Raw genomic sequence first — 26,151 nt, 5'->3', positions numbered from 1 at the left:
GAATGGGGGACAAGGCCAGAGGGAGAGGGAGGAACAAATTTCCAGTTGGGCAGGGAGTTTGACATGGGGCTTGACCCCAAGACCCTGGGATCATGACCTGAGCTGAAGGCAGACACTTAACTGACTGAGCCACCCAGGCACCCGATCATCATTTTTTTTTTAAGATTTTATTTATTTATTTGACAGAGAGCACAAGCAGGGGGAGCGGCAGGCAGAGGGAAAGGGAGAAGCAGACTCCCCTCTGAGCAGGGAGCCCAACTCGGGACTCTATCCCAGGACCCTGGGGTCATGACCTGAGCCAAAGGCAGATTCTTTTCCTTTTTTTTTTTTTTTTTAAAGATTTTTGTTTATTTATTTTGAGAGAGAGAGAGACAGAGTGAGAGAGTGCATGAAAGGGGAGTTCATAGGGAAAAGCAGACTCACCATGGAGCTGGGAGCCTGATGCGGGACTCGATCCCAGAACTCCAGGATCATAACCTGAGCTGAAGGCAGTCGCTTAACCAACTGAGCCATCCAGGCGCCCTCTTTCTACATTTTAAATTACATGCTTGGAGCAGTCTTACATTTGACAGTTTGTTGTGTCTACCAAATATCTTAATACCTTTTTGTTTCTTTTCCCAGCTCGATTACGTGGTGTTCATGATGGTCTCTTCACTGGACAAATAGATGCTGTGGATACTTTTAATGCTACTTACAGAGTAACTTTTGATAGGGCAGGGCTTGGAACCCATACCATCCCTGACTATGAAGTTCTTGTAAGTATTTAATAATACGCTTGTGTCTTCTGCCTATTAAATATGTTATTTGAGATGCCTGTCTGGCTCAGTTGGTAGAGCACATGACTCTTGATCTTGGGCTTGTGAGTTCGAGCTCCCAGCTGGGTGTGGAAATTACTTTGAAAATTTAAAAAAAAAATTTTTTTTTTTTTAAGATTTTATTTATTTGAAAGAGAGAGAGCACAAGCATGAGGAACAGTAGGCAGAGGGAGAAGCAGGGTCCCCACTGAACAGGAAGCCTGATGCAGGGCTTGATCCCAAGACCCTGGGATCATGACCTGAGCAGAAGGCAGACACTTAACTGACTGCAAACAAACCAGATGCCTCAAAAATGTAAAAAATCTTAAAGCTGTGTTATATAGAATTTTCTATGGACTGTATTTTGTGATAGATTCAAGAATTCGGGTCATAGAGGAAGATCCTTAGGCGTTCACAGTCCTGCCTGCTAGGCCCCTGGACCAGAACTCTACTCAAGTCTTCAACATTGTCTAGAAGTGAACATCCCTCCGCTGTACCTTACCCACACAGCATTTTAGTGTGACAGAGCCGATCCCTCCTCCATCAATAACCTTGGGAAATAAGCTGCATGACACTTTTATTCCAAAGCTTTGTTGTTAAAGTTTGGTCATCTCACAAAATGATTTTAAAAGTATGAAGTAGGGCGCCTGGGTGGCTCAGTGGGTTAAGCCTCTGCCTTCGGCTCAGGTCATGGTCTCAGGGTCCTGGGATCGAGCCCCACATCAAGCTCTCTGCTCAGCAGGGAGCCTGCTTCCTCCTCTCTCTCTGCCTGCCGCTCTCCCTACTTGCGATCTCTCTCTGTGTCAAATAAATAAAATCTTAATAAAAAAAAATAAAAAATAAAAGTATGAAGTAACATCTTGTACGTTAGGATTTGTTCTGTTTCATCCTCAGAATTATACAGGATGGCTTTTAATTACCCTCACTTTTTTCATGTTGAAACTTAAGGCATAGTACATTAAGTAATTTATTCAAGGCTCTAGAGCTGGTAGAGATAGGCTGAGACCAGAATCTGAATCCTTTGAATTCCTTTAAACTACTAGGCCATTATTTCCCAATCATGTTTGATTTAGCAAAGTCATAAGAGTTATGCACCTTTCTGATAAGTCCAAATAACTTTAAGAACCAAACAACTCTGGGCGCCTGGGTGGCTCAGTGGGTTAAGCCGCTGCCTTCGGCTTGGGTCATGATCCCAGGGTCCTGGGATCGAGTCCCGCGTCGGGCTCTCTGCTCAGCAGGGCGCCTGCTTCCCTCTCTCTCTCTCTCTGCCTGCCTCTCTGTCTACTTGTAATCTCTGTCTGTCAAATAAACAAATAAAATCTTTAAAAAAAAAAAAATAAGAACCAAACAACTCTGCAGTGTAATAAAGTTTTTAAAAAGTTGAATAATTAACTTTTTTTCTAAGATTTTAAAGTAATCTCTACACCCAATGTAGGGGTTGAATTTACAACCCTAGATCAAGAGTTGCAAACTCTACTTACTGAGCTGGCCGAGAGCTTTAATAACAAACTTTTTATTTTTTAAAGATTTTTATTTATTTATTCGACAAAGAGCACAAGCAGGGGGAGCAGCAAAGAGAGAGGGAGAAGCAGGCTGTTGAGCAAGGAGCCCGATGTGGGGCTCAATCCCAGAACCCTGGGATTATGAACTGAGCCAAAGGCAGATGCTTAACTGACTGAGCCACCCAGATGCCCCAGTAATGAACTTTTTATAATAGAATTGTTTGCCACTAAGAATTATGGAAATAAAATTGTTCACTTTGTCACCTCCCTTTTTAAATTTCTTTGTTATAAACTTGATTTTTAAAAATCAAGTTATGACCTTACAACTGAAAATCAAAATTTCTTGGGACACCTGGCTTGCTCAGGTCATGAGGGTCCCAGGATCGAGCCCTACATCAGGCTCCCTACTCAGCAGGGAGTTTGCTTCTCCCTCTGCCACCACTCCCCCTGCTTGTCCTCTCTCTCTCTGCCAAATAAATATATAAAATACTTTTGAAAAGTCATAATTTCTTTATCTTCTTAGTGCAAATATAGAAGAATCTTCTTTTTCTGATGCATACTTTTTAAAAATTAATACTGTTTATTGTGAGGCTTTCCTCAAACATACTTTTTAGAGAGGAGAAATAGGAGAGAAAGAAAATTTGGACTACATCTGTAGAGCTAAGTACACCAACCTTAAGTATTTTTCCATAAAGGATGCAATCTTTCAACCACCCCTTTCAAAAAAGGAAAATTGCTTTTCCAGCTCATTAATGTAATTTGCTTTATGAGATCACCCAAGTGATCGGCCGGTAAGTAAGAGTACACTAGGGAGTACACTAGGTAATACTGAGCCAGTCTTTAGCACACAGGAAGCACCAGTGGTCAGTTTTATATTTGTTTAATATTTCATTTCCTAACTGTTTCGATCCAGTGGTCTTTTTCTTTTCTTAATTCTTCTGTTTTGTGAGTTTAGCGTTTTGATAGCAAAGTAGTATTTTCATTCTCTGACTTATGTTTTAGGCCTTTGACCTTTGTAAGATCGTAGATTCTGTGGTGAATATCTCCAGGTGCTTTGTCATGTTTATAAAGCTGAGATGGTCGGTAAAGTTCTTCAAGACCTATGCACTTTTCTCTTTTCTCAAAGAGTAATGAGCCTCATGAGACGATGCCAATTGCTGCCTTTGGACAAAAACAGCGGCCTTCTCGATTCTTTATGACTCCACCACGATTACATTATACTCCTCCTCTCCAGTCACCGATTACGGTAAATAATATTTTTTAAATGTCATCAGTAATTTAAAGTATTATTATGAGTGTGAGTTATGTTTTTATGAAATACACATCTATTACAGCAACTTCAGGAGGTAGCTACATTATTATAAGTTGTCAGTTATTATATAAGTAAATAGTTGCTTCAACTCTGGAAATATTTGTAAGATTTTTAATGTAATATTATAATTTGATTTATTTTTTTATCTAAAAATAAAATGCTTTCTTTTGAACAGTCAGTGGTTAAATGATTCCCTTTTATTCCCATAGGATAATGATCCTTTACTAGGACAGTCGCCTTGGAGAAGTAAGATTTCTGGCTCTGACACTGAAACGTTAGGTGGTTTTCCAGTAGAATTCCTTATCCAAGTGGTAAGAATTGCTCTGAGTATCTTGGCTTGTTTATGAAAAAAACTGAACAGCTTTTGTGTTAATTAAAATAGAAAATCTTTCTATGACCAAATATTTTTACTTTTTCTTTTTTTTTTCTTTTTAACCATTGTGTTGGTTTTAAGAACACTGTTATTTCCAAGCAGCATCTTTTTCTGCCCATGGGTCCTGTCCTCATGCTTTAATAAATATACACACATACACACACACACAAATTGTTCTTTCCAGCAAAGCTTGAAAATAAAAGTCAGGGCACCTGCATGGCTCAGTTGGTTGAATGTCTGACTCTTGATTTCAGCTCAGTTCATGATCTCAGGGTTCTGAGAACAAGCCCTACATCAGGCTCTGCACTTAGTGGGGAGTTTGCTGGAGATTCTCTTTCCCTCTGCTCTTCCCATTCGTTCATGCTCTCTCTCTCTAACAAATTAATTAATTGATTAATAATACTATCAATAAAAATAAAGTAACCTTAAGGAAGTGAAAGTTGTAACACTCAAAAAAGACTTAGAGGCTTTTTTGTTGAGCTCTTCTTGGGTTTGGTTCTTATTTTGCTGTGTTAAGGACTCTAACGTTATAGCATATGCTCTGTCAAACCTGAGTGGTTGGCTGTTAATAACTTCTGTCAGTATAAAGGCCTTTATTAGGGACCTCAGTGTGTGCTGCAGTTATCAGTCAACTGAGCAGTTACAATGCGTTGACTGGCTGACTAGTGGTAGACACTGAGAAATATAAGCATCACCTGAAACAAGTGTAGAATTATTATGTAGAACAATATTCCTGAATAGACTGGAATAGAATGAGCTGTTCACTTTGAAAATTAGATTAAATCAGTCATTTACTTTGAATCATAGTCTAATAATGTTTGATTTCTTTTCCTTTTTTTTTAGATTTTATTTATTTACTTATTTGAAAGAGAGAGATCACAAGTAGGCAGAACAGCAGGCAGAGGGGTAGGGAAAAGCAGGTTCCCTGCTGAGCAGGGAACCCAATTTGGGGCTCGATCCCAGGACCATGAGATCCTGACCTGAGCCGAAGGCAGACCCTTAACCAACTGAGCCACCCAGGCGCCCTTCTTTTCCTTTTCTGAGAAGAAAAACTACATTTGCTTGGGGTAGAGCATAAATAAAAAGATTGGTAACATAATCCATTAAAATATTCAGTGTTAAACCACTTGCCGTTGATGTTGTTTTAAGGAAGTGTGTTATGATTTAATTGCATATGTATAGCATTTTGTATTCCTTGATCATATGTTGTTGGTTATCCTTGTAGTGCTTTCTTTTGCCTTTTGGCTTCCAAAGGTAGATAAGATATTTTTATATGAAAAGTTAAAGGGTGGGGTGTGTGGGTGGCTCAGTGGATTAAGCCTCTGCCTTTGGCTCAGGTCATGATCTCAGGGTGGTGGGATCCAGCCAGCATCAGGCTCTCTGCTCAGCGGGGAGCCTATTTCCCCATCTCTCTCTGCAGGCTGCGGGGCCTATTTGTGATCTCTGTCTGTCAAGTAAATAAATTCTTAACAACAACAACAAAAAAGGTTGAAATTATGAACAGAGCCAAGCCTTATCCTCTTCACAAAGAGGACACTTGTTTTTTAAAGAAATTCTTTAAGTAGTAGATGTAAAAACAAAGCTCATATGACCTATTTGGTTGTGTTTCTATGTGCACACACACGTGAGAGTGAGGGAGAGAGAAGAGAGGGAGAGAGGGAGAGGCGCCAGCAGAGGGAGCCGGAAGCTGAGCACTACTGCAGTACCTCGGAAGTACTGGTGTTTTTCTTGATGCTAAAATACTTAGGTTCAGTGCTTTTTTAACATCAAAAACTAGGTATGAAGAAGCCTAATTAAAATACTACTTTATGGGGCGCCTCGTGGCTCAGTGGGTTAAAGCCTCTGCCTTGGGCTCAGGTCATGATCCCAGGGTCTTGGGATCCGGCCCCGCATCTGACTCTGCTCAGCAGAGAGCCTGCTTCCCTTCCTCTCTCTGCCTGCCTCTCTGCCTACTTGTAATCTCTGTCTGTCAAATTAATTAATTAATTTTAAAAAACACTATTAAAAAACAAAAAACACCCCATTACTTTATTTTAAGCTCTCGAAGAGATAAAAATAAAAGTTCATATACCTGTCTTTTATAATATGTAAGGTTTTATGACACTTCAGTTGCTCTTGTTAAGCCAGGCGTAGGGCATATCTTTCTAACTAGGCCCTCTGCCTATATCAACTGAGGCCAATTTTTAGGTTTTTTTTATTATTGAAAATTTAAGCACATCATGGAGCTAGAACTGGTCTCAGCAACTCCTGACCAGTCCTGGTTCATCTATACTTCCACCTACTTGCTCCCTCTTGCATTATTTGGAAGCAAAGACCAGACACTGTATCATTTATATGTAAATATTTTGTTATGTATCTCTAAGAGATAAGGGCTTTTATTTCTTTTATTTTTCTTTTCTTTTTTTTTTTTTAACATAACTAAGGGACACCTGGCTGGCTCAGTCAGAGGAGCATTCCACTAGATCTTAGGTTGTGAATTTAAGCTACACATTGGGTGTAGAGATTACTTTAAAAAAGGAAAAGAAGGGGGCGTGTACCTGGATGGCTCAGTGGGTTGAAGCCTCTGCCTTCGGCTCAGGTCATGATCTCAGGGTCCTGGGATCCAGCCCCGCATCTGACTCTGCTCAGCAGAGAGCCTGCTTCCCTTCCTCTCTCTGCCTGCCTCTCTGCCTACTTGTGATCTGTCAAATAAATAAAATCTTTAAAAAAAATCTTTTTTGGTTAGCCAGTCAGATTTTTATTTTAAAAAATGTCTGTGCTATATTTATTTATATTGAAACACTAAAATCTGCTAAAATGTCTTATTGGAAGATTGGTAATTTGATGGTTGTTATACTTAAATACCTCTATTCCAAAACATCTCTTTTTCTTTGTCTGTAGACCAAATTGTCAAAAATTCTCATGATTAAAAAGGAACATATCAAAAAATTAAGGGAAATGAACACAGAAGCAGAAAAATTGGTAAGAATATTTCTCTTTTTTATTTGTCTACTTTTAAAATGGTGGGGACTTCTATATCTAAGGAATTAAAAATACTTTTTTTGAAGAAAACCTTGAGATAAATGAGATAAATGTTATTTTAAAATCCTCGTTTGCTATCTTTATGTTTTGTTATACTGAACACACGCTAAGTAAATTAGCAGTGCAATGCAGTTCATTACCCCAGACCTCATTATGCCACTGACCATCCGGCAGGATAGGATTAATGGGTGGGCTGGGTTTTTGACAGTTTGCATGAATGTAGAATCCCTAGCACTGGTGCCTTGTCTAAGGGAGTCATGTTAACAGAGGTTATTAAAAGTGATTCAGAATAAATAAATCAAGAAATATATAAGATGGCATATTCGGATTATCTTGACAGTGCTTTATATCCTATTCTATTAATCTAGTCAATCCAAAAATATGAGAGTCAATTTTAGTCATAGGAAAAAATTATCAGTTTTCTCTTTTTTAATGTAGAAAATTCACTAAGAAATTTGGGGGGGGCACCTGGGTGGCTCAGTGGGTTAAGCCTCTGACTTCGGCTCAGGTTTTGATCTTAGGGTCCTGGGATCCAGCCCCACATCCAGGCTCCCTGTTCAGCGGGGAGCCTGATTTCCCCTCTCTCTCTGCCTGCCTACTCTGCCTCCTTGTGATCTCTCTTTCTGTCAAATAAATAAATAAAATATTTTTTTAATGTGTTTAAAAAAAAAGAAATTTTTTGAATAGTACTGGAAGTCATAACTTGCTTATGGATTTATAGGATGGCAAATATTCATCCCAAGTACCATCTCCAAGTGATTGCAAATGGTCACAGGGAGATTGCAGGATTTAAAAAATTTTTCCATGTTGGGTGAAACACTGCTGAGATGGAACATGGCTGAGAGTCTACATGTTGGAACCCTAAAGAGGCTCCCGGCCCAGAGTTCCACATATGATGGAGGAGTGCAGAAGTGAGGTACACTACTTAAAAGGAATTGATTCAGTGTCAGTTTCCTCATTCCCCGTTTTCATCCTAGTGACAGAACTGAGTAAATGTGACATTTACCCAAGTTGAAAAGAAAGAAACAGACACTCCTCTAAAGAATTTGAATATGGAATTTGGGGGAAATTTGAGGCTTCTGCTTTTAGTAATGGTAGACTAGGTAATTTGGGTTAACCTTTCTAATCCACGTAGTTGAAAACAACTTTTTCCTCTGGAATAAAATATAAAAATAACCTGCTTGTAGACACTAAAGCATTAACTAGGTCTTAAAGAATTATAGGGATAGAATCTGGGAAAAGAAGTAAACTCAGAAGGGGGAACCTGTCATTTAGCATTGCTTTTTTCTTCAGGGGTTTTCCACACTTCTAGAAAAGGTAACTGAGAAATTGAGTGGCATTCCTGAAATGTATACAAGGGGAGAGAGGACAAAAATTAAGAGTCCAGAGACCATCAAGGGTTAGGGGAAGCTGGCAAACCTTCCATGCTCTGAGTTGGAACGCCAAAAGGCAACGTTGGCCCAGCTTCAAATTATCTCATCTCCAAAGTGGAACTGATGTGATTATAGAATCTGAGACCCACAAGAAGTAAGTATTCCTCTTAATGGAATATAACATTACACTAGGCCTCAAATTATTTCTAAACCTCTTACTATACAGTGTCTAGAAACTGATTTTTAAATCTCAGACACAAGAGGAGACAAGATAACCCTAATAAAACCAAAAGAAAGTATAAACAATCGGCAGATTCTAGATAATGGAATTTTTTAGACATAGATTTTAAGTGCTTAATTTGTTTAAAGAAATGAGACAAAATTGAGAATTTTATAAGAGAATTGGAAACAACAAAAAGGACCAAATGCAAGTTCTAGAAGTAAACTATAGCAATCAAAATCAACTCATTTGGGAGGTATAACCACAGCAGATTAGGAACAGTTGAAGAGAGAGCTAGTAATTGAAAATAGATCAGAAAATACACAGAATGAAGCATAGAGGGAAAATGGATGGAAAATACAGAAGAGAAGAGAAATGAGGGACATAATGAGAGGTCCAGCATGTCTAATGGAGTAAGAGAAGGAGAAAAGAGATAATGGGACAGAAGGAATATTTAAAGGGATAGTGACTGAGAACATTCCAAAACTGTCAAAAAATAACAGACCACAGATTCAAGAAGCCCTGTGAATCTCAATGGGATAAATAAAAAGGTAAGGACTCTAATGCATAGTGATAGTAAAACTGCAAAAAACTATACACAAAATGAAAAAATATTTAAACTATCCAGAGCCAGGAGCACCTGGTTGGCTCAGTCAGTAGAGCATGTGATTCTTTTTTTTTTTAACCTTTTAAGATTTTATTTATTTATTTGTCAGAGAGAGAGCAGGAGCATGGAGAGCTCCAGGTAGAACAGGTAGAGCAGTCAGAAGGAGAAGCAGTCTCCCGCTAAGCAGGACCCTAGGATCATGACCCTGAGCCAAAGGCAGGCACTTAACTGATTGAGCCCCCCAGTGTCCGATTTTTGATCATGGGGTCATGTGTTTGAGATCCACGTTGGATGAAGAGATTACTTAAATAAATAAATTACAATAAATAAAAAAATAAAGTTCCCAGAACCAGATGTGTACTGGGCAGGAATTTGTTTGACATCTGACTTCTCTACAGAGAGAACAGAAAATGGAATAACATCTTCATAGGGCTGAAACAAAATTATTACCAACCTAGTTTTCTGTATTCAATTTCAAGGTAAAGTAATAAAAGGACTATTTGAAGATAAATTTATAGAGTTTTTTCAAGAATACCTATAGTTAAAGGAAATAAAGTTTTTGTTCAAGCAAAAGAAAAAACTTGAGGGGTTCCTGGGAGACCTTGAGTGTCTGCCTTGGGCTCAGGTCATGATCCCAGTGTTCTGGGATTAAATCCCAGGTCAGACTTCCTGCTCAGTGGGGAGTCTGTTTCTCCCTCCCCGAACGCCTCCCTCAGCTAAAGCTAGCTCGCTCTCTCTCTCTCTCTCACTTTCTCTCAAATAAATAAATAAGGAAGAAAAAACTTGAAGTTTTGGAAGGAATGAAGAGAAAAAGGATAACTGTGGATTAATCTGAGTGATACTATATAAAATCATACTTCATGACATTTAAAATATAAAGAATTAAAAATACAATCCAGGACCACCTGGGTGGCTCAGTGGGTTGAACCTCTGCCTTCAGCTCAGGTCATGATCCCAGGGTCCTGGGATCAAGCCCCGCATTGGGCTCTCTGCTCAGTGGGGAGCCTGCTTCCTCCTCTCTCTCTGCCTGCTGCTCTGCCTACTTGTGATCTCTCCCTCTCTGTCAAATAAATAAATAAAATTTTTAAAAATTATTAAAATAATAATAAATAAAAATACAATCCAGGGGCACCTAAGTGTCTCAGTGAGTTAAGCCTCTGCCTTTGGCTCAGGTCATGATCTTAGTAGGGTCCTGGGATTGAGCCCCACATTGGGCTCTCTGCTCAGCAGGGAACCTGCTTTCCCCCCTCTCTCTGCCTGCCTCTCTACCTACTTGTGATCTCTGTCTGTCAAATAAATAAATAAACTATTTAAAAAAAAGAAAAACAGTCCAACAATTGCCTATTTTGGGTGGTGTACATATAGACATGATAAATCAAGGATGTATATTTTAATTTCTGAGGCACCTGTTAAAATAATAGTAAAAGATACATAACTACCAAACTAATCAGGGTGAGATGGGTAGGGAAATGGAACAATAAAAATATTCAATCAATCTTTAAAAAGACAAAGGCAAGAACAAATAATAATAATACCAAACAGGGACAAATAGAATGGAAATAGTAAGATGGTCAATTTAAATCTAAATATATCAGTAATAATATTAAATATAAGTGGACCAAATCTTCTGAATAAAAGGCAAAGATTGCCAAACTGAATGAAAAGCAAAAGCCCAACTCTATGATGCATGCAAGAGATACATTTAATATTAAAGGATCCTGAAAATAAAAAAAATTTTAAATGTATGAAAAGGAATGCAGTGCCAAATATTAAACTAGCAATAGAAGGTCTGATAGCTATAGTAGTACCAGACAGTAAAATTCAGGGCAACAGATATTATTGGATATGAAGAAGTGTGCTTCTTAATGATGAAAGGTATCATTTCAAAATAATTTCAAAGTTATATGTACATAATAATGGCTTCCAAATTCATAAAGCAAAAATTGGCAAAATTCAAAGGAAAAAGACATTTCCACTATATAGATAAAACACCTAGTCAAAAAAATCTAATAAGGAGGGGCTTAGTCTTACTGGCTGACTCTTAATCTTGAGGTCATGAGTTTAAGCCCCATTTTGGGCATAGAGCTTCCTTAAAAAAAAAAAAAATCAAATAGATGTAATAAAAAATGTTTTAAAAATAAGTTTTAAAAATCAATGTTACTTAAAAAAACTGCTAAGGATATAGATTTCAAAAACACAGTTAACAAACTTGATCCCATTGACATACCTACCACCTGCAGGATACGTATTATTTTCAAGCTCACATAGATTATTTATAAAATTTAATTGTATGCTGTCCCTAAATAAAATTTCAACAAATGTCAGATTGATTAGACTTCTCCAGAATATGTTCTCTGATCACAGTATGAATAAGCTTAGAAGTTGATAAGAAAAAGGATTAGGGGCAACTGGGTGGCTCAGTTACTTGGTTGAATGGCTAACTTTGATTTTGGCTCAGGTCATGGTCTCAGGGTTATGGGCTCTAGCCCTGGCTTGGACTCTGCACTGAGCACAGAGCCTGCTAGAGATTCCCTCTCTCTCTTTCCCTCTATCCCCCGCTCACATGTGCTTTCTCACTCTCTAAATAAATAATAGATAGATAGATAGATAGATAAAAGACTCTTGAAGATAGTAATTTATTAATTTAAAAAGATTTAAGTGTATGTGGTGCCTGGGTGGCTCAGTGGGTTGAACCTCTGCCTTCGGCTCAGGTCTTGTTATCAGGGTCCTGGGATCGAGCCCCACATCAGGCTCTCTGCTCAGCAGGAAGCCTGCTTCCTCCTCTGTCTACTTGTGATCTCTGTCTGTCAAACAAATAAAATCTTTAAAAAAAATTTTTTAAGTATCATTTATCAACTTAAGAGAGTAAAGAGAATCCACAAGAACATCTCGATAAATGAAGAAAAACCATCTTACATAATTAAGCATCCCTTCCTGGTGGAAAAATAAATATTCTTACCAAACTAGGAATAGTTAAGATTAAGATCCCTTGGGGCACCTGGGTGGCTCAGTGGGTTAAAGCCTCTGCCTTCGGTTCTGGTCATGGTCCCGGGGTCTTGGGATCGAGCCCCACATCGGGCTCTCTGCTCAGTGCGGAGCCTGCCTCCCCCTCTCTCTGCCTCTGCCTGCCTCTTTGCCCACTTGTGATCTGTCAAATAAATAAATAAAATAAAATAAAAAAAAGATTAAGATCCCATAATCTGACACTATATACCAAAACACTTACAGCAAATGTTATACTTACTAGTGAAGTGTTACAGATTTTCTCTTGAGGGGCATGCGACTGGTTCAGCCTGTAGAGTATGTGACTCTCACTGTCACGGTTCTGAGTTTGAGCCCCTATTGGACATAGAGCTGACTTTTTAAAAATAATAAACAAAAAAACCCTTTCTTTTTCAAAATGAAAATGACATATGGAAGCCTATAATCACAATTGCTATTTCATAGCATATTGGAGATTCTAGCCAGTGTAATAAAGGAAAAAAATCTATAAATATTGGAAAGGAAGAAATAAGACCAGTTTGTTTTATTCACAGATGATGTGAACCATAGATGATGTGAACCACAGATGATGTGGTTGTGTACCCAGAAAATCTAAAAGAATCTGCTGATAAATTATAAGAATTAGTTTAACGAAGTTGCTAAAGATCGGTTTTTAATAAAAGTAGTTATATTTCCATGTATTAGTAATAAGTAGTTAGAAAATGAGATTTCAGAAGTATCCAGGAATAGACACTTGCTCTATGACAAAGGTGGTTCTGCAGAGTAATGAGGAAAGAAAGGTTTTTGAAATGGTACTGAGTCAATGGATAACAGTATGGTGGGCGTGGGATCCCGACCCCCTACCTCACTGAAAAATTACTGGTTTTATATATTTTTATTTTCTTTTAAAGCTTTTATTTATTTATTTGACAGAGAGAAAGATCACAAGTAGGCAGAGGCAGGCAGTGAGAGAGGGGGAAGCAGGCTTCCTGCTGAGCAGGGAGCCTGATGCGGGACTCGGTCCCAGGACCCTGAGATAATGACCTGAGCGGAAGGCAGACACCCAAACATCTGAGCCACCCAGGCACCCCTATTTTTTTTAAGAGTTAATTTTTTTTAGTAATGTCTCCACCGAACATGAGGTTCAAACTCATAATCTTGAGGTCAAGAGTTGCGTGCTTTACCAACTGAGAGCCAGGTGTCCCCCAACCCCCCCGGAATGATTGGTATTTTAGATCTAAATGTGAAAGGCAAAATATAAAGCTTCTAAAAGATAATGTAGGAGAATTTAAGACCTTGGGGTAAAAAAAAAACAAAAAAACAAAAACCTTGGTGGTAAGAACTCTTTAAGTGAGACAAATGGAGTATAAAACACAGTAACCATAAAGGAAAAGATTAATACATTGAACTACATTAAAATTATAAATCTCTGTTCATCAAAAGATACAACTACGAGAAAATAAAAGGCAAACCGCAGAATGGAAAGAAATGCTTAAAGCACATGTAATTGATCAAAAGCTTGCCTTCAGAATATATAAAGAACTGTAAGTCAATAAGAAAAAGATAGGCAGGGGTGCCTGGGTGGCTCAGTCAGTTGGGTGTCTGCCTTTGACTCAGGCCGTGATCCTGGAGTCCTGGGATCGAACCCCGTGTCAGGCTCTCTGCTCAGTGGAGAGTCTTCATCTCCCTTTGCTCCTCCCCCACTTGCTCACTCAGTCTCTCTCAAATAAATAAAATCTTAAAAAAAAAAAAAGGGATATTCAGATGTACAAAAAATTTTTGATAAGGTACCCAGCCTCGTGGGTAATAGAGAAAATGCGGATTAATACCACAAAGAAATATCACTCACATTCTCTCAAGTGGCTCCTATTCAAACACTTAAAGTATCAGAGATTGGCCCAGTTTGTCTGTAACCTGTGGAGAAGGCCCTAGAGTTGGTGAACACTGCTATGACTTACTCATAGCCTTAGTTGGCCACATTTTGGTGCTATGCCAAGGTTGAGCTGCTTCCTCCAACCCCTGTTGAGATCCCTGGTGCCTAGAGCTATCAGAGCTTGAAAAAAATAGTCAGGAATGCTCAAACTGGTAGCTTCGAACAGCTTACAGTTGTTGAAGCTCTGCTGAATGGCTTGGAGACCACCAAGGTATGGATGTGGTTTTATGTTGGTGAGATCATAGGCAAGCATGGCATCATTGGGCAGAATATTTGAAGACCAATCTTTAACATCTGTTTATATGTGCCTTATTATTTGAGTGTTCTTGGACTGTGTGTGATCAGACTGGTATTTGAGTAAAATAAGGTAATGTGTCAAAAAAAAAAAATCAAAGATTGGAAAATATGTGAAGCAGCCAGAACTTTTTTTGTAAAGACTTTGTTTATTTCGGAGAGGGGGTTGGGGAGGGGCAGAGGAAGAGAGAGAGAATCCCAAGCTATCTCTGTGCTGAGCATGGAGCCTGATGTGGGGCTTGATCTTGCCATCCCAAGATCATGACCTGAGCTGAAACCAGGAATCGGATGCCTCACTGACTGCGTCCCCCAGGCGCCCCAGCCAGAACATTCTTATTCCGTCCCTTTGGGGAACTCTGGTTCTGTCTACTAAAGCTACACATGTGGGTACGTAAGTACAGAGTGTCATAGCAGCACTATTCCTGTTGGCCAAGAACCAGTTGCAGCCCTGTTGCCCATGAAATAGATGGAACCAATAGGATGGCTGGATAGATGATATTGCTACAAAGGAACACTATACTACAGTGAGGGGAACTGACTGGGGGTGTGCACAACTGGATGGGTGAATTTCACAATGTTAATTGAAAGAAGCTAAGAACAAAAGTATATACTGTATAATTGCATTTTATTTTTTTTTTAAGATTTGATTTATTTATTTGACAGACAGAGATCACAGGTAGGCAGAGAGGCAGGCAGAGAGAGAGTGGGGGGAAGCAGGCCCCCCGCCGAGCAGAGAGCCCAACGTGGGGCTTGATCCCAGCACCCTGGGATCATGACCCGAGCCGAAGGCAGAGGCTTTAACCCACTGAGCCATCCAGGCGCCCCTATAATTGCATTTTAAATAAATTTCAGAAGTCATACCATGAGGCTTGATCTTAGTAAGGTTGCCTTGGAGGGAAGAGAGAAGGGATTGTAAGGTGATGCACAGGGGCTTCTGAAGGGTTAGCACTGTTCTGTTGATCTGTCATGGAGTTTTCCCATGCCTACCCCTTCATTGGGGGTATAACTGGTGTACAGTGAACTGTATCTGTTTAAAATGTATGGTTTGGTCACATATATGTATTTGCCCATATATACATATACACCCATGAAACCATCACCAGATACTAGGTTATAAGTATTTCTGTCTTCTCCACTCCTGACCAGATTTCTCCAAGCCCTTTACAATCCATCCTTCCCTCTACTCCAGCCTCCAGGCAACCGTTCATCTACCTTCTGTCCTCACCAACTAGTTTGCATTTTCTAGAATTGTACATAAGTGGAATCAAACAGTATATATGCTTTTTTGGCCTGGCATCTCTCATTTGGTGTAACGATTTCGATTCATCGACAGAGTTGTGTGTTCCACGGTTCATGCAACATACTGTAGTTTGTTCTTTTTTTTTTAAGATTTTATTTATTTACTTGACAGAGATCACAAGCAGGGAGAGAGGCAGGCAGAGAGAGAGGAGGGGAAGCAGGCTCCCCACCGAGCAGAGAGCCGATGCGGGGCTCAATCCCAGGAGCCTGGGATCATGACCTGAGCTGAAGGCAGAGGATTTAACCCACTGAGCCACTCAGGGGCCCCTGTAGTTTGTTCTTATGGCTGAGCAGTACCACCTTGTGTGGATATACCACAATCTGTTTATCCATTCCCCTGTTGAAGGACATTTGAATTGTTTACATTTTTTAGCTATTACAAAGAAAATTGAACATTCATGTACAAGTCTTTGCATGGACAAATATTTTCATTTCTCTTGGATCATATGGTAGGTGTAAATGTTTAACTTTTTTAGAACTTTTTTTTTTTTTAAAGATTTTATTTATTTATTTGACAGAGATCACAAGCAGACAGAGAGGCAGGCAGAGAGAAAGGGGGAAGCAGACTCCCTGCTGAGCAGAGAGCCCAATGCGGGGCTTGATCCCAGGACCCTGGGATCATGACCTGAGGCTTTAACCCACTGAGCCACCCAGGCGCCCCTAAAATAACTCTTTTTTAAAAATCTGATTTTTTTTTCCTTGCAGAAATCCTATTCCATGCCCATCGGCATCGAGTTTCAGCGGAGATATGCAACCATCGTTCTGGAGCTTGAGCAGCTCAATAAGGACCTCAACAAAGTTTTGCATAAGGTTCAGCAGTACTGCTATGAGGTAGGCGAGGTGCAGACACTTCCCCTGAGGGCCTGCACTCCCCCTACTCTTCTGCTGGAAGCTAAATACTGTTACCTTGACATGCTAGAAAATTCAAACAAAGCCAACATCTCTATTGGGTCCTTTAGCAGAACCATATTTTACATATATTTTTACTCGTTCCGAAGAGTGTTTTACAGAGAGCTCTCAATTCTGTTAACGTTTGTTTCAATTACAAAGGTATAGCTTTTGAAAAAAATTTAAGAAAAATGATTACTCTTCAACTCTTAATCCCACAATCCCAAATGCTCTATTTGGTTTATTTCCCCCTTAATCTTGTGTGTGTATATATGTGTGTGTGTACATGCTTTTTCTCACAAAGTTATCAGGCTGTGTACACAATATTTTTTCCTCCTTCTTTAAACTTTACATTAGAACTATGGATTCTTGAACTTCAAATATGCAGAACATGGAGTTATTTGTGAATTGTCATCATCTATATAAAATTATATATATGAAGACAGTTCAGTAGTTTCACCTCAGTTGATTTTCTTACCAGGTAAGAATTACATGACTGAGATGAGTTTAGGGTGCTCCAGCACTTGTATTTTCAGAGGTTTTATGTTTCCTGTGAGCCGCCTCCATTTGTGACACGAGGTTCTCCAATGGTTGGCTCTTTCTGACACTAGCCTCCTAGTTGAGTCCCGAAGTTCTGCCATAGACCATGTTGCTGATCCATCTGCCTGGAGCTGAGGCAAATGCACTGTGGTTGCCTGTGACTATGCTCTGAGAATATTCTGCTCATTTCTGGGGCCATCTATCATCCTTTATTTTTATTTTCCCGGTAGTTGTCACCTACATAGCAGTAGGTGTTGCCCTAGTGGATAGCTTTCTCCCTTCAGACTAGCAGCTGACCCACAAGAGAGGCAAACCTTCAAGCAGTCCAAGACAGCACGTAACAAAGCTGAGGACACGTACACGAGTGGGTGGCCCATCAGTCTCGTGTAATTGCAGTATGTACCACAGGGCCTTTTGTGATAGGCTCATTTCCCCATGAAGTAAAACAACTTGATTTTCAGAAAGCTCTTGGGGAAGTACAGTGTTGATTTGCTTTACTTTTTAAGGATAGATTGATTGGTTGACTGATTTGAGAGAGAAAGTAGGGGCAGAGGGCAGAGTTAGAGAGAGGATCTCAAGCAGACTCCCCCATTAGCAGGGATCCTAGCGTGGGGCTCAATCCCAAGACCCTGAGATCAAGACCTGAGCCGAAGGCAGACGCTTCACCAACTGAGTCCCCCAGGCATCCCTATGATACTGATTTTTTTAAAAATTTTATTTATTGGGGCTCCTGGGTGGTTCAGTGGATTGGGCCTCTGCCTTCGGCTCGGGTCATGATCTCAGGGTCCTGGGATCGAGCCCCACATCGGGCTCTCTGCTCAGCGGGGAGCCTGCTTCCCCCCCTCTCTCTGCCTCTCTGCCTACTCGTGGTCTCTGTCTGTCAAATAAATAAATAAAATCTTAAAAATTTATTTATTTATTTGAGAGAGTGAGAGTGTGTGTGAGAGTGAAGAGGTCAGAGGGAGAGCAGATTCTCTGCTGAGCAGGGAGCCCGATGTGGGACTCAATCCCAGGACTCCAGGATCATGACCTGAGCCGAAGGCAGTTGCTTAAGCAACTGAGCCACCCAGATGCGCCTACAATATTGATTTTAAAATAAAAGCATATGGGACACCTGGGTATCGCCAATCAAGGAGGCCTGTCCTCTTACCTCCGGAGAAGACAGTTACGAAGACAGGGAGACTACAGCGAACCCCATGCTGTTGGGTTAAAATAGGACAATCGGTCTGACTTTGTGCTTCAGTTTATGTTTACGACATAGATGCAGGTGTGTGTTTGTGTATGTACATGCATGCAGGCTGAGAGAGCCCTTCTGCACACCCCGACAGCAGCGAGCACCCCAGCACCTGACTATGGTTTCCAAATGGTGCTGTCCAATCAAAGGAAGCAGGGCTTCTTGAAAAAGAGACCAATTCCAGAGCCCAGACTGTCTCACTGTGCCCCCCAGCTTATGGGAGCATGTTCAAGAGACTGGCTGAACCGTGATTCCCACTGACTAGATCTGGGACAGCTTGGGCTTCCGGATAAGTGATCATACTCAGAATAAACCAGAAACAGATAGTGAATCTGGGTACAAGGTTTTCAGGAGGGGCGCCTGGGTGGCTCAGTCATTAATTGTCCGCTTTCGGCTCAGATCATGATCTAGGCCTCCTGGGATTGAGTCCTGCATCAGGCTCCCAGCTCAGCGGGAAGCCTGCTTCTCCCTCTCCCACTCCCCCTGGTTGTGTTCCCTCTCTCACTGTGTCTCTCTCTGTCAAATAATAAAATCTTTAAAAAAAAAAAAAAAAAAGATTTCCAGGAATTATTTGTTCTATTTCTTTTTAGCAGTTTGAAATTATATCAGAATTAAAAGTTGCTAAAAATATAAAATCCAGAAAAGAAAACCGTTTGAGAAGAAACATTTCTAAAGTAGGAGTGAGGCCCATTTTCATTATAAAGGCTAGTTTCATAAACCTCTGCCTCTGAAAACACGACAGGACCCCACAGAAATCATCTGGCCTGATGAGCCTACATCTCACATTCAACTCCTCTGTTTCCAGCTCGCTCCAGACCAGGGCCTGCAGCCTGCAGACCAGCCCACGGATATGAGGCGGAGGTGTGAGGAAGAAGCCCAGGAGATTGTCCGGCATGCCAACTCCTCCACTGGGCAGCCCTGTGTTGAGAATGAAAATCTGACAGACTTAATCTCCAGGCTCACTGCTATTTTATTACAAATTAAGGTACATCTCAGAGAACACCATTCTCTTCGTTTTGACACCTACACAAACACGCTCATTTGTGGCTAAGCAGTTAAAATACACAGATCGTGTCGGTATTTTGTGTCTGAGTTTGGGCTAGAATTCAGTTAAATTTTGAATTATTTTTTCCCTCAGTGTCTGGCAGAAGGAGGAGACCTGAATTCCTTTGAGTTCAAATCCCTTACAGATTCATTAAATGATATCAAGAGTACGATAGATGCTTCCAATATCAGGTAATTTGTTAAATGCACCTCAGTCATTTTTCTAAGTCCATGGGGATTTCCAGTACAGGTTTTAAGAATTATGCCTATTTGTGAAGCATTCATATAATTTTTATGCCGTAAATAGATTCCCAAAGAGCTTTTCAGTTATGTCCTGCCTATTGATGGAGTAGACGTTTCCCATGGACTTGGTTTATGTGAAGGAACTCGAGACGCCCAGTGTTCGGGTTTGGGGTTGGTGTGGCATTTCCCCTGAGTAGGGTTTCCCCGGAGAGACAGACTCTCGCTGGCACCCCCACGGCTCCTTTGCCCCCTCCAGCAGCCCTTCCCATGACAACCGCAGCTGGGGGGGCGGGTGTAGCTGGTGTGGTGGCCGAGCTTCCTTCCTTCCTCGAGGCTTGATCTTAGTGGCTTTTTGGACTAAAATTCAGCTCTTCGTTTTTTAACAAGTATTTCCCTAACATCATGAAATAAGGGATGTAACCGTGTTTCTTCTTCAGTTGCTTTCAGAATAATGTCGAAATCCATGTTGCACACATTCAGAGTGGCCTGAGCCAGATGGGAAACCTGCACGCCTTTGCCGCCAATGACACCAACAGGGACTGAGGAGCAGTCTTCCCTGCTCCAGCCGCACAGGACACTGCGGTCCGTTCCCCTCGGCTTCCAACACCAAATGACCCATGTGCTGGAAAACAAGGGAACTTTGCATCTCCAGCGAAGGCACTGGAACATACCGTCGTGCTTCTTGAACCAGCACTGCTGACCAGCATTCTATTTATTTTTCTCCTTATTATTCTGCTGCAGTAGCATCACTTATGTTACGCGTTTATCGGCAAGGATTTTTCAACCGAAACTGTCTGAACAAAAGACGCTGTCACGGAAGAGTGTGCTGACCCTTTTTTCAACGTGCATGAATTCCGCCAACATGCGCAGACAGTTGCTCCCCTGGGCAGGCGCGAGCAGACATGGGCCTCCTGCTTGGAACTGCGACCAGAGGGCTGCGGCACGGGCCCTCAGCTCCTCACCCTGCCAGGCTTCTGGAAGAGAGGGCCACGGGGAGGCGGGAGGTCAGGTTTCAGGAAGCCACCGGAACAGCCACGGAGCTGCGGCCTTGACAAGTATGCGAGATGGACACCTGCAGGGTGACATGGCTCTAGAGATCATTTTATAATAATAAGTATTTTAATTTATCATAATTTATAAAAGAAACCTTTGTTGTTTGTCTGTTGAAAGAAAATGAAGGAGCAGGAAAAAAGTAAATTACTTGCAAAATGCTACATTTCAGCAAGTAGATTTGGCCTGACTTTTCCCGTCAATTCAGGGCAAAAAAAATGCTATTGTTATGAGACTTATTTAAAAAGACTGATAACACACTATTTTCATATTTTGTTTATTTGCACAACTTTTGAACCAGATAACTGGTTAAAATCCAACCATACACAATTTATAAAGTCAAAAGATTTTATAAGGAAAACAGATATAATAACCAGTGCTGTGAAATGCAGAAAAAAAGGTTTGTATTTGGTTGTGGGGTTTTTTGGTTGTTTTTTTGGTTTTTTAAAGGAAAAACCCTACCTAAAATGTTAATCTTGTAAAAAGTGTGTATTTGGGATTTTCTTTGTTTTAATATAGAATATTATAAAGTCAAAATATAATAAAATTGTTTTCAGATTTGGAGTTTAAGATAGAGCTGTAGACGTGGCTTTGATTCCTTTAGATGTCTCATTAAATGGGACTTTTTATATGTTAATGTATAATAAAACTAAAACGAGATTATTTTCCATTTGAAATTTTTGTATAGTTTAAAAATGCTTCCATATTCTTTGTTGGTATTGTGCCACTGCAGAACTTTAGTGCAGAGTTTATATTTAGCTAAACTGTTATGTTAATTAAGAAATGCATAAATCCTTTATTCTTAATATTTGTAATTCTAAATAAATTGCTCTATGAAAAGTAATATTGTCTACCATTCTCATTTAATTAATACAACTTGATGAGTATTCCTTCTATTTGAAGTTCTAAGGAACTGTAATTTCCACTGAACTATATATATATATATATTTTTTGTAATTTAAAATTTTAATTACTTTTCAGGTACAAACAGCAGAATAAATTCATAAACATCAATGAAAACATAGTTTATGCAGCTTTAATGTATTACATATTTAATAGCTGTATTTTAGTGGGATATCATTAAATATTATTTCTCAACTTGTGTGTTTCAGTTAATGTTAATAGTTTATTAAAAAAAATTTGGGGGGCGGTGCCTGGGTGGCTCGGTGGGTTAGGTCCCTGTCTTCGACTCAGGTTGTGGTCTCGGGGTCCTGGGATCGAGCCTGGCGTCGGGCTCTCTGCTCGGCTGGGAGCCTGCTTTCCCCCTCTCTGCCTGCTGCTCTGCCTACTTGTGATCTCTATCTCTCTCTCTCAGATAAATAAATAAAATCTTAAAAAAAAAAAAACACACACCTTTTTTTTAGTTCATAAAAATTTTTAAGACTATCTCCAACTCATCTAAAAAATACAATTTTGATCAATAAAAAAGTGCTTTTAAATGGCACCATAAAGAGTAATCTAATAGATCTAGGTTAAAGGAAATGAAGTAGAGAAGAAATTTTTCTTTATCTGAAAAATTCATTGAAAAATATTTGTGGGTTTTAAAGAAATCATTAGAAGCATTATTCTTCGGGATGTGCTATGGAGAGGTACATTTAAAGTGTATATTTATCGGGGCGCCTGGGTGGCTCAGTAGGGTAAAGCCTCTGCCTTCAGCAGAGGTCATGGGATTGAGCCCCCACTGTCAAGCCCCACGTTGGGCTCCCTGCTCAGTGGGGAGCCTGCTTCCTCTTCTCTCTCTGCCTGCCTCTCTGCCTACTTGTGATCTCTGTCTGTCAAATAAACAAAAATAAAATCTTTTTTTAAAAATTAAAAAAAATAAAGTGTATATTTATCTAGATATCAAAGGTAGAAAGAAAAATACTCAGGTGACTTGAATAATATATTTCTCTTGTTTGTTGAGTCTTACAAAAAAAGAATGAAATCAGTTATGTGTGTATTGAGATTTCATATATAATAAATAAAACATTAATGAAAATATTAACAGAAAGAAATAGTATGAAAACTGTTTCTTCACATTCCTTTACATGTTTGCAGATAGTGTTTATAATATCTAGAAAGTTATTCAATTTTAATATTCCAAAATGAGTATTAAATCTCTGCATTTAAAGAACAATTCCATACTTTTTATAAGATTAAAACCTAAATTATACTACTCTTTTTTTTTTTTAAAAGATTTTATTTATTTGAGAGAGAGAGTGGGAGAGCAGGAGCAGGGGGTGGACAGGAGAGGCAGAAGCACACTCCCTGCTACCCCCAACACGGGGCCCCATCCCAGGACTTTGGGATCATGACCTGAGCCGAAGACAGACACTTAACCTATGGAGCCATCCAGGTGCCCCTCCACTGAATTATGTTTTTAGGGGAAACAGTACAGATTAATTACCAAGTGATTTTGAATTACCATATCATCCAATATGACTCTAAGGGAGGGTTATTTCCATCTCCACAAATCACTGTGGAAAAATACCTCAGTTCTTGGCTTCCTGTAGACCTAGTGAGAGGTGGGTTTTTTGTTTTGTTTTTTAAAGATTTTATTTGTTTGACACAGAGAGATCACAAGAAGGCAGAGAGGCAGGCAGAAGGGGGAAGGGGAAGCACTGCATCAGAAGCACTGATGGAGTGCTAGATCTCAGGACCCTGAGATCATGACCTGAGCTGAAGGCAGAGGCTTAACCCACGGAGTCACTCAGGCATCCCGAGAGGTGGTTTTTAATATATACTACCTAGAATTACATAAACATTTTTCGCTTTTTTTACCTATTTTTTAAAAAAAGATTTGTACTTATTTAATGTCAGAGAGAGTGAGAGAGAACTGGGGGAGGGGCAGAGGGAGAACCAGGCTCTCTGCCAAGCAAGGAGCCCAATTCTGGACTTGATCCTGGGATTCCGGGATCACGACCTGAGCCAAAGGCAGACTCTTAACTAAGCCCCCAGGTGTCTTGCTTTTCACATTTCTTTTTTTGTTTCTCAAGACTGACTTGGCAGGGGTGCCTGGGCAGGAACTGTGCCCGAGAATATATTTGAACTTCTGTTTAGGGAAGAAGAAATCTGTGTCGTTCAAACTAGTCATTTTGGGTCAGCTGCACATTCATCCGAATGAAGCTGCCTCCGCCTAGCACATTTTGCAAGCTCTAAAGAGAGCCATCAACACCACATGCTGCGTAAGTTTGGTTCTGAATTACTTCCCCTGAGTCCCAAAAATCAGATTCACTTGCTAACATTGAGAATCTACCAAAAGATTTGCCTGTTAAATTCTTTATCTTGAATCTAGGCACTTTCTGAGCCTATGTCATTACCACTTCTTTTGCCTGGTGCTGGCCGCTGTCTCCACCAGCCTGGAAGTCATCGGTCATCCTGATCTCTGCAACATCCACTCTGCCGCCTCAACCACAGCCTTGGGGAAGTGATAGTCTTAAACTGCAGAATTGGCCATGATCTCTCCATCTCAGGTCTTAGGGCTCTCAGAACGAATTCAGAACATTTCCACAAGACCCAGAGAGCTATGTATGGTCTGACATCCTCTAACAATTTCTCAGTCCTGCTGCTTCCGCCACAGGGCCTTTGCATGTGCAGGTCCCTCTCCTCACCTTGGTAACTCCTGACCATCCTCCATGTCAGTTTCTCAGGGAAGCTTTCCCTTGACCACAGCACACTGTCTCCAGGCCCTCCTATATCTCTCTGTATGGCACATGCAACATTTGCAATTTTACATTTCTTCTTTGACCCACCTGCTAGCTCCTCTGCTCTTAGCTTGGCTCACCATTTATTTCCAGGCCCAGATAAAGTGCCTGTTCATAGGCAGCAAATGTTTGTGCAGTGAACCAGTGAGTCTCGAAAGAGCTCAAAGCAACATCAGTGTCACTAGAGCACACCTGTGGTTTTCCAAGGTAATTGCTTTGCAAGATGAGACTAATTCCTTGAATGCAGAAATTCTGCTTTGGGGGGTTGCCCTTAAGCATGATCGCTGGTCCTGGTCCTGACTAAAAAGGCCAAGCCAACTTGGAGGCATTATATGCTGGTGGAGAGGTGGGTGGACGGAGTCCTAGGTTTGAGTCACTTGTGATCTAAACCATAACGTTTCTTGCTCTTTAGAATAACAATAGCCCCTACCTTCTACAGCATCCTAAGGATTAAACACACAGTGCCTGTAACACATTTAGCAGTTAGGGTCTCTCAAGAGTTCAACAGAGGTGCAGACTAGTGTTCTGAAGGGTCCCCCATTTTTTTTAATTTATTTTGTTTTATTAAAGATTTTATTTATTTATTTGTCAGAGAGAGAAAGCGAGAGCGAGCACAGGCAGAGTGGCAGGCAGAGTCAGAGAGAGAACAGGCTCCCTGTGGAGCAAGGAGCCCGATGTGGGACTCAATCCCAGAATGCTGGGATCATGACCTCAGCCGAAGGCAGCTGCTTAACCAACTGAGCCACCCAGGCGTCCCCCAATTTTCTTTTTAAGATTTTATTTATTTATTTGACAGAGATCCCAAGTAGGCAGAGAGGCAGGCAGAGAGAGAGAGGGAAGCAGGCTCCCCGCCGAGCAGAGGGCCCAAAGCGAGGCTCGATCCCAGGACCCTGAGATCATGACCTGAGCTGAAGACAGAGGCTTAACCCACTGAGAAACCCCAGCACCCCAAATATTTATAGATTTTGTAGGTGTTCGCTAGGAAAAATAAACGTAAGTGTGATAATCCTATTAATTAATAATCTCATTGCAAGGTTCACCTCTACACATGACCCTTACTGGACTGTAAGTTCCAAGTGTCCAGTGTTCAGTCTTGTGAGTGGGAATGTCTGCAGGTCAGGTCTACAAGTCCCGATGCAAAGGAAGTGCAGAGCAGCACGCGGGCAAATAACCACAGCTCATGTTTACCCTCTTGGTGCCAGGCTGTTCTCAAGGGTTTGGAAGTCAGGTCTGCCATAAAGCCTGAACTGTCTCCCGGCTGCTTCTCACAACACCTTCGCTACTCTGAAAAATGCAAGTCATTTGAATAACACCTTGGTAAAAAATAAGGGTGACTGGCTTGTGTAAACGCGAGGACATTCCATGGCGCTCAGACTGTTCCAGCAACTTCGGAGAGGAGTCCTGGCCCCAGTCACTGCTCCTGTGGGTCTCCTCCAAAGGCTGTGTGCGGAAACACCTCCCCTACAGCCACCCCACAGACAGTCACCCTTGGCCCTCCGGAGTTTGAAAACCCTCAGAATATCAAGACAGGATCTTAACGGAGCTCAGGCTAACTTAGACCCTAATTTGCATATATTCTAATGTATAAGTTGGGAGAGAGAAATCGGAAGCCAGACACTCCTGCGACTAATTTAACAAACTCAGCCCAGTGGCGGCCACACATGCAGAGACTCTGACCTTCCCCAGGTGGAGCAGGGAGATGCTGGGCGACGGGACCGCGTGCGTTTCAACAGAATGACAACGAAGCGTTTGTGGAAAG

The 26,151-nt window shown here is 40.7% G+C and overlaps 1 protein-coding gene and 1 pseudogene across 3 annotated transcripts in view; both read left to right on the top strand.

Moving 5' to 3' along the window:
• Positions 1 to 21,807, top strand: part of LIN9 (lin-9 DREAM MuvB core complex component) — a 78,648-nt gene extending 56,841 nt beyond the window's left edge. For all 3 annotated transcript variants that reach the window (XM_013061179.2, XM_045069601.1, XM_045069602.1), the window contains 8 exons: positions 622 to 755; positions 3,423 to 3,542; positions 3,818 to 3,919; positions 6,862 to 6,942; positions 16,416 to 16,541; positions 19,178 to 19,357; positions 19,511 to 19,608; positions 20,097 to 21,807. In XM_013061179.2, the coding sequence (XP_012916633.1) occupies positions 622 to 755; positions 3,423 to 3,542; positions 3,818 to 3,919; positions 6,862 to 6,942; positions 16,416 to 16,541; positions 19,178 to 19,357; positions 19,511 to 19,608; positions 20,097 to 20,202 (947 nt within the window). In that variant the 3' untranslated portion in view covers positions 20,203 to 21,807. The remainder of the gene's footprint in view (positions 1 to 621; positions 756 to 3,422; positions 3,543 to 3,817; positions 3,920 to 6,861; positions 6,943 to 16,415; positions 16,542 to 19,177; positions 19,358 to 19,510; positions 19,609 to 20,096) is intronic.
• LOC123389024 lies at positions 13,910 to 14,506 on the top strand (annotated as a pseudogene).
• Positions 21,808 to 26,151: the final 4,344 nt, after the last annotated feature.

This window comes from Mustela putorius, unplaced genomic scaffold, assembly GCF_011764305.1.
Source record: "Mustela putorius furo isolate JIRA1106 unplaced genomic scaffold, ASM1176430v1.1 tig00003942_pilon_pilon_pilon, whole genome shotgun sequence".
Classification (NCBI taxonomy): Eukaryota; Metazoa; Chordata; class Mammalia; order Carnivora; family Mustelidae; genus Mustela; species Mustela putorius.
Note: the sequence above shows the minus strand (reverse complement) of the source record. Positions and strands in the feature narration are given on the sequence as shown.